At 62.7% G+C, this 7,602-nt stretch overlaps 3 protein-coding genes across 4 annotated transcripts in view; 1 reads left to right on the forward strand and 2 right to left on the reverse strand.

The window, feature by feature from the left end:
• The window catches only part of CUNH2orf68 (chromosome unknown C2orf68 homolog), a 2,895-nt gene extending 2,532 nt beyond the window's left edge, over nucleotides 1-363 (forward strand). Inside the window, exon 4 of the mRNA XM_017837278.1 lies at nucleotides 147-363. Within this exon, the coding sequence (XP_017692767.1) occupies nucleotides 147-269 (123 nt within the window). The 3' untranslated portion in view covers nucleotides 270-363. The remainder of the gene's footprint in view (nucleotides 1-146) is intronic.
• Nucleotides 364-742: 379 nt separating this feature from the next.
• On the reverse strand, nucleotides 743-4,447 carry LOC108508496 (vesicle-associated membrane protein 5-like). The gene is made up of 3 exons (XM_017837322.1): nucleotides 4,357-4,447; nucleotides 3,572-3,703; nucleotides 743-3,177 (listed from the first exon to the last, which is right to left on the reverse strand). The coding sequence occupies exons 1-3, from the start codon at nucleotides 4,357-4,359 to the stop codon at nucleotides 2,902-2,904; spliced, it is 411 nt and encodes a 136-aa protein (XP_017692811.1). The 5' UTR covers nucleotides 4,360-4,447; the 3' UTR covers nucleotides 743-2,901.
• Nucleotides 4,448-5,299: 852 nt separating this feature from the next.
• VAMP8 (vesicle associated membrane protein 8) lies at nucleotides 5,300-7,498 on the reverse strand. 2 transcript variants are annotated; one of them, XM_017837306.1, is made up of 3 exons: nucleotides 7,456-7,498; nucleotides 6,451-6,639; nucleotides 5,300-5,506 (listed from the first exon to the last, which is right to left on the reverse strand). In XM_017837306.1, exons 1-3 carry the CDS (start codon nucleotides 7,456-7,458, stop codon nucleotides 5,363-5,365), a joined length of 336 nt encoding a protein of 111 aa, XP_017692795.1. In that variant the 5' UTR covers nucleotides 7,459-7,498; the 3' UTR covers nucleotides 5,300-5,362. The 2 variants fall into 2 exon arrangements, with proteins under 2 accessions (XP_017692795.1, XP_017692794.1); XM_017837305.1 differs by lacking the exon at nucleotides 7,456-7,498 and having other exon boundaries at nucleotides 6,451-7,332.
• Between the last annotated feature and the right edge of the window lie 104 nt (nucleotides 7,499-7,602).

Here is a 7,602-nt window from a genome sequence, read left to right on the forward strand (position 1 = left end):
GTGGGGGTGCTGTGGGTGCCATGGGGGTGCTGTGGGTGCCGTGGGGGCTCTGTGGGTGCTGTGGGGCTCCCCGGGTGCCATGGGGCTCTGTGGGTGCCATGGGGCTCCCCGGGTGCCATGTCCCCAGCGGTGCCGTGCCCCCCCAGGGGGACAGCGCGGAGGAGGTGACGCGCCGGGTGTGCGCCCGCAGCCCCCTGGAGCCCCCCCTGCGCAGGGCCCTGTGCCAGCGCGTGCAGGACGAGCTCAGCAAGCGCCGGGGCACGGGCTGACCCTGCCACCCCCCCAGGGGACACGGGAACTCCCCTGGGACGGTGCCACCCCCCCAGGGACCGGTGCCACCCCCGCCGGTGTCAATAAAGGTGCTGCGAGGCTCCGGTGTCTGTCACTGCTGGGGACACTGGGGCAGGGGGACATCCAGGGGGGCTCCTGGGGGGACCCCCGTGTGTCATCCCCCTCAGAGTCCCCTGCCAGGGTGTCCCTGTGTAGGTGGCCGTGGTGCCATGTCCCCCCGCCCCCTCTGTCCCCTCCCCAGTGCCATTGTTTGCCCAGGGACCCTCCCTGGGGTCCCCTCCCCGATGTCACCATGTCACCAGGGACCCCTCTGGGGGGGCCACAGCCCCCTTCTGCCCCTGGCCCAGGTTGGTGGCACCTGTGGCCAAAGTGGGGTGTCCCCGGGGTGGGTGCCACTGGTGTGTTATTGTAGGGTCTCCCCAGAGTGGGTTGGGTCTGTTGTGGTTGGAGCTCCCTGAATCAGGACCTGTAGGGTCTCCTGGGAGCAAGGAAGGGGGTGTTATCATAGGGTCTCCCTGGAGATCACCCCCCTGCTCTGTTATTGTAGGGTCTCCCAGCAGCGAGGCATGGCAGGGGGTTATTGTAGGGTTTACCCCAAAGCAGGTTCTGGTGTTTATTTATTGTAGGGCCTCCCTAAAAAGTGTCCAGCTCATTTGTTATCATCAGGTCTCCCTGAAGTGAGTCTTGCTGATTCATTATTGTAGGGTGTCTCCAAGCAAGTCATGGTGTTTATCTACTGTAGGGTGTCCCCAAAGTAGGTCTGTCATGTTTGTTATTGTAGGGTCTTCCCAGAGATCATATCATTGGTTTGTTATTGTAGGGTCTCCCAGAACTAGATGCTAGTGTTTATTAATTGTAGGGTCTCCCTGGAAAGGTCCTGCTGGTTTGTTATTGTAGGGTCTCCCCAAGGCAAGTCCCAGTGCTAATTTGTCATAGGGTCTCTCTGGAGGATCTGGCACATTTGTTATTGTAGGGTCTTCACAGAGACCATCCTACTGCTTTGGTATTGTGGGGTTTCTTAAGAGAAGACACAAGGAGTTATTATGGTAGGGCCTACCTTAAGTAGGTTTTGGTGGGTTTTTTATTGTAGGATCCATTTGCTATTGTAGGGTCTCCCTGAAGATCACCTTGCTGGTTTGTTATTGTAGGGTCTCCCCAAAGCAGATTCTGGTGCTTATTTATCATCAGATCTCTTTGTTATTGTAGGGTCTACTCTGAGCAAATCCCACTGGTTTGTTACTATAGGGTGTCCCCAAACAATTCTTGGGGTTTACATATCACAGGATCTCCCCAGAGGGGTTTGGCACACTTGTTATTGTAGGGTCTCCCCAAAGCTGATCCTGGTGCTTATTTATCGTGGGGTCTCCCCAGGGGTCACTCTGCTGCTCTGTTATTGTAGTGTCTCCCCAATATGTTTGCTATTGTAAAGTCTTCCTGAAGATTGCCCCATTGTTTTGTTATTGTAGGGTCTCCCCAAACCAGGTCCTGGTGCTCATTTATTGTAGGGTCTTCCTGGAGCTGAACTTATTGGTTTGTTATTATAGGGTCTCTAAAAAACAGATTGTAGAGCTTATTTATTGTAGTTTCTCTGTTATCATAGGCTGTCCACAAGCAATTTCTTGTGTTTATTTATTGTAGGGTCCCCCTCGAGTGGGTCCAGCACGTTTGTTATTGTAGGGTCTCCATGAAGATCATCCTGCTGGTTTGTTATTGTAGGGTTTCTCCAAATAAATCCTGGTGGTTATCTATTGTAGGGTCTCTCTGAAGTAGATCCCATGGGTTTGTTATTGTGGGGTCTACCCCAAATCAATCCCGCTACTTATTTGTCATTGTGGGGTTTCCCCAAACACATCCCAGTGTTTGTTGATTGTAGGGTCTTCCTGGAGATCATCCCGCTGCTTTTATTGTAGGGTCTCCCCGGAGGGGGTCCAGCATGTTTGTTATTGTAGGGTCTCTCCAAATGAGTCGTGGTGTTTATTTATTGCAGAGTGTCCCCAGAGCTCATCCCGCTGATTTGTTTTTCTAGTGTGTCTACAAAGCAGATTCTGGAGCTTTTGTTATTATAGGGTCTCCCTAAAACAGATCCTGGTTATTTATTTATTGTAGGGTGTCCCTGAAGTTCCTCCTCCTGGTTTGTGATTGTAGAGCCTTCCCAAACAAGTCTTGATGCTTATTTATTGTAGGGTCTCCCCAGAGTGGGTCCAGCATGTTCATTATTGTGAGGTCTCCCTGGAGCTCATCTTGCTGCTCTGTTATTGTAGGGTCTCCCTGAATCATGTACTGGTGCTGATTTATCGTAGGGTCTCCCTGAAGTGGGTCCTGCTGGTTTGTTATTGTAGGGTCTCCCCAAAGAGCTCCTGGTGTTTATTACAGGGTCTCCCTTGGGTGGGTCCTGCTCTTCTGTTCTTGTGCAGTTTTTCCAAAGAAGGTCTGGCACGTTTGTTATTGTAGGGTCTCTCCAAAGCAGATCTGGGTGTGTATTTATTGTAGGGTCTCCCCAGAGCTCATCCTGCAGGTTTATTATTGTCGGGTCTCCCCGAATGAGATCCTGGTGCTTATTTGTTGTAGAGTCTCCCTGAAGATCATCCCAGTGCTTTGTTATGGTAGGGTCTACCCGAACAAATCCTGCTGTTTATTTATCATGGGGCCCCCCCATTGCTCTGTTGTCAGAGGGTCCCCACGGTGCTGGGGGGGCTCAGTCCGTGCCTGCGGGGTGGGGACAGTGGCAGTGGCTGGAGGTGACTGTGCCAGGGCCAGTGCCAGGCCCAGGCCCAGGAGGAGGAGGAGGAGGAAGAGGCCGAGGCCCAGGGCCACCAGGAGCCAGCGGCGCTGTCCCTGGCGCTGTCGCCGTGTCACCGCCCGAGTGCTGCGGGTGAAGGCCTCGCTCTGCAATGGGACAGCCCACGGGGGTGACACACAGCCCCTCCATGGCCCTGTGTCCCCTCCCCGGGGCTCCACAGCCCTGTAATGCCCCCCAGGGCTCTGCGTGTCCCCCTCGGGCCGTGTGCCCCTATAATGCCCTCCAGAGCTCTGTGTGTCCCCTCCCAGGGCTATATGTCCCTACAGTGCCACCCCCGTCCCTGGTCATGTGTCCCCAGGGTCCCAAGCCCGGGTCTGCAGCCATTCCAGGCGTCCCAATAGTGCCACCATCCCCGGCCGTGTGTGTCCCCAGGTCTGTATGTCCCAATAGTGCCACCCCAGTCCCCAGCCGTGTGTCCCCAGGTCTGTGTGTCCCTGTAGTGCCACCCCCGTCCCCAGCCGCCCGTCCCCGCGGTCGCACCGCCTGTCGCAGGTCCTGGGCCCGGCTCTGCAGCCGCTCCAGGTGCCCTTCCCGCTCCATCGCCCGTTCCAAGTTCTGCCGCATCAGCTCGGTCACCTCCTCCGCCTGGCGCTGGCACCGCCCCAGCCCCGCCTGGGGACACACGGGGGACAAGGGACGTGGGGGGACACCGTGGGGACACGGGGGAGACGCTGCGAGAACGCTGGGGATAGAGGCACCCGCGGGGAAGGAGGACCGTGGAGACCAGGGGGACATGAGGATCATGGGGACACGGGGACCATGGGGACACTGGCAATCCGGGGACAAAGGGTGACCACGGGTCACAAGGACCGTGAGGACAAGAGCACCGCAGGGAAGGGGCACCACGGGGACCCTGGGGACACCGGGACCGTGGGGACACTGGTACTGCGAGGAGGGGGCACACGGGGACCACGGGGACAGGAAACCGTGGGGATATGGGCCAAGGACGGGGATCGGGGGGACACGGGCCCTGCGGGGTCGGGGCACACGCGGGGACACCGGGATTACCGGGATCGGCGGGGATGGGGCGTGGCAGGGGACACAGACGACACGGGGGCCGGGACACACAGAGACAGGGGGACACGGAAAGTCCCGCGCCGGCCACCCCGAGGGGGGCCGTGTCCCTCCCGCCCGCAGGGACAGCTCGGGGGGGCGGACCGGCACCGGGACCGGCTCCGGGGAGTTCCGAGCCCGGGGGTCTCCCCGAGCCCGGTCCGCCCTTCGGAAAGCGAAAGCGAAAGCGGCGGTGGTGGCCCGGGACTCACCATGGTCCCGGTCCCGGGGGCTCAGTGCGGTCCCGGAGGTCGGTCCCGGTCCCGAGGTCGGTGCCCGGTCCCGGAGCGCCCGTCCCGTCCCGTCCCGTCTCGGGCTCCAGCGGCCGCCCCCGACGGGAGGGACCGGGACCGCCCCCCCCCACCCCCCAGCCCCGAGTGTCTCCAGGTGTCCCCTGGACATCCCGGCCCTGCCGCCCGGAGCGGGGGTCTCCGGGACACCCCACTCAACCCTCTCCAGCTGCGGGGTCCCCCGGGAACCCCATGTACCCAGAGACACCTTCCCCCCCACAGGCCCCCAAATACTGGGGTGTTCCCTGCCCCCCAGGGACCCCCATGTCCCCAAGACACCTCTCCCATCCCTACAGGTCCCCGAATACAGGGACCTCCAGGCCCCACAGAAATGTGTCCCCCGGGGACCACCCTGTCCCCCAGAAATGGGTCCCCACAGCCCCCCATGTGTTGGTGTCCCCAAGTCCCTGCAAACATGGGGCCACCCTGGGCCACCCATGTCCCCCCATGTCCCTGTCCCCCGCCTGTCCCAGCCCCCCCAGGGTGGCAGTGCCACCACCACCACCACACTGTGCCCTTTGTCCCTCTGTGCCTGGCACCACCCCCACGCCCTGGCATGGCACCTGCTGCCCCCCCCCATCCCCACGCGTGTTTCCCTCGTGACTGATGTGTTGTCCCTACACACATCCCCACGTGTCCCCAGGGCCTGTCCCTCGCCGTGTCCCCCCATCTCCTCATGCATATTCCCACGTCCCCATGTGTCCCCATACCTGTCCCCAGTGCCGCCATGTCTGTGTCCCTGTGTCCCCCCATGTCCCCCCATGTCCCTGTGTGCTCCCCATGTCCCCATGGCCATCCTCCTGTGTCCCCCCATATCCCCCCACGTCCCCCATGTCCCCCCAGCACACACACACACACAGGTCCCTCTGTCTCGTCCCCCCGTGTGTATTCAGCTCCAGGGTGGCCGTGTCCCCACAGGATGGTGGTTCTAGGTGGGGATGGTGCCAGTGGCCAGGAGGATGATGAGGATGAGGACAATGGCACCCACGAGGCCAAGGATGACGAGCAGCTTCACGTTCTTCCACCAGTAGCGCCGGGCCATCTTCTGGGACGTGGTGCGGAAGTGCTCCGACTGCGGGGACACGGGGACACCCCTGACGCCCTGGGGACAACCCACTGACACCCTGGGGACGACTCTGACACCCTGGGGACACCCCACTGCCACCCCAGGGACAGCCCTGACACACCCAGTGCCACCCTGGGGACATCTGCTGAGACACTGGGGACAACCCTCTCACCCTGAGGACAACCCACTGCCCCTCTGGGGACACCTCTGCCACCCGAGGGACACCCATGACATCCTGGGGACACACTTGACACCCTGGGACCAGCCACTACCACTCTGAGGACACTCAGCTGCCACTCCAAGGACAACACTGCCAACCCAGGGACACCCTGCTACTCTGGAAACCCCAACTGCCACACAAGGGACAGCTCTCACCTCCTGGGGACACACCACTGCCACCCTGGGGCCCCCACTGCCACCCTGGGGACACCTCCTGCCACCCAAGTGTCCCATGCCAACCCACTGGGCACCCTGCAGCCCCCCTGGGGACCTGGTGTTCCCCCCGGGGTCCTGGCACCCACCCCAGGGACCCCGTGCCCCCTCAGGAGTCCTGTGCCACCTCGGGGGCTTTGTGATCCCGTCAGAGCCCCTGTGCCCATCATGGGGACCCTGTGCCCACCCTGATCACCCCATGCCCACCCCAATGACCCTTTGACCACCCTGGTGACCCCATGCCACCCTAGGGACCTAGTGTCCCCTCAGGAGCCCTGTGCCCACTTTGGGGGACCCCATGTCACATTGGGAATCCTGTGCTATCCCGGGGTCCCTGTGCCCACCCTGATGACCCTGTTGCCCCACTGGTCACCCCGTGCCACCCCATGCCACCCCAATGACCCCATGCCCGCTCCAATGCCCCTGTACCCACCCCAATGACCCCATGCTCACCCCAATGATCCTGTGCCCACCCTGGGGTCCCAGTGCCCGCCCCAGTGCCCCTGTGCCCCCCTCACGGTGGCCTCCAGGTCCTGGCTCTTGCTGTGCAGCTGCTCCAGGTTCTCCCCCCGTGCCAGGATCCGCTCCACGTTCTGGGTCATGATGGTGGTGACCCCCTGCACCTCCCTCTGCAGCGCCCGCACGCGCCCGTCCCCTGTCGTGGCATCTGTCGGGTCCCCCTCTGGGACCCCCGCCGGGACCCCCGCCTGCAGCACGGGGAAGGGCTCAGGGGGCACTACCAGCAGCCCACACCCACCCTGGGCACCCCCGAGGCAACCCAGACACCCCCCAGGCACCCCATGGGCACCCCGGGAACCCCCCAACCTCTCCATGGGCAACCTGGGCACCCCCCAGTCACCCCAAAAGTACCCACCAAGCCCCCTGTGGGCACCCTGGGCACCCCACAGGTGCCCTGAGCACCCCACAAGTGCCCCACGTTCAACCCAAGCACCCATAGGCACTTCCCCAGACATCCTGTGGGTTCCCTGGGCACCTCCCAGCACTGTATAGGCACCCCAGATCCCCCACACACACTCCAAAAGCCCCAGAGGAACCTCTAAGCATCCTATGGGCATCTCAAAGCACCCTGGGCACTTCCTCAAGTGCCTCACGGGCACCCCAGACCCCCCCACACACCCCAGAGCCCCCAGAGGGACCCCCCAAGCACCCTGTGGGCACCCCGGGCAACCCTCACACCCCGTGGGTACCCCCCTGGCACCCCACGTACACTCCATATGCCCCCAGTATCCACCCCAGTCATCCCACAGGCATTTCCCCAAGTACCCCGTGGGCACTCTTGGCAGCCCATATGTACCCCAGACCCCCATGCACATCCCAGATACCCCAGAGGGACGCCCCAGAGGGACCCCCAAGCACCCTACGGGCACCCCGGGCACCCCCCCCTCCACAGACACCCCCTAAACACCCCCAAACAGCCCCGGGGCTGCCCCGCGGACCCCCCGCCAGCCCCTGCACAGCCCGGCGCCCCCCGAGGGCCCCCCGCCGGTGTCCCCCGGCCCCACCATGGCCGGTCCGGTCCCGCTCCGCTCCCACCGCGGCCCCGCGCCCGCCCCGCCTGTCCGGGGCTTCCGGGAGCGGCGGCACCGCCGGGCCGGGGCGGGCCGGGGGCGGGCCGGGGGCAGGGCGGGGTCGGGGCGGGGGGCGCCGGG

The sequence above is a fragment of the Lepidothrix coronata genome, unplaced genomic scaffold (genome assembly GCF_001604755.1).
Source record: "Lepidothrix coronata isolate B3197 unplaced genomic scaffold, Lepidothrix_coronata-1.0 Scaffold301, whole genome shotgun sequence".
In the NCBI taxonomy this organism is placed as follows: Eukaryota; Metazoa; Chordata; class Aves; order Passeriformes; family Pipridae; genus Lepidothrix; species Lepidothrix coronata.

What these genes read in the sequence shown, in the direction of transcription:
- VAMP8 (XM_017837305.1), bottom strand. Translation starts at nt 7,266, where the DNA reads ATGTGCATGGGGGTCTGGGGTACATATGGGCTGCCAAGAGTGCCCACG. An exon ending in GCCAGGACCTGGAGGCCACC is followed by an intron (nt 5,507 to 6,450) that starts GTGAGGGGGGCA and finishes GTGTCCCCGCAG; the next exon opens with TCGGAGCACTTCCGCACCAC.
- LOC108508496 (XM_017837322.1), bottom strand. An exon ending in CCCAGGACCTGCGACAGGCG is followed by an intron (nt 3,178 to 3,571) that starts GTGCGACCGCGG and finishes GTCCCATTGCAG; the next exon opens with AGCGAGGCCTTCACCCGCAG.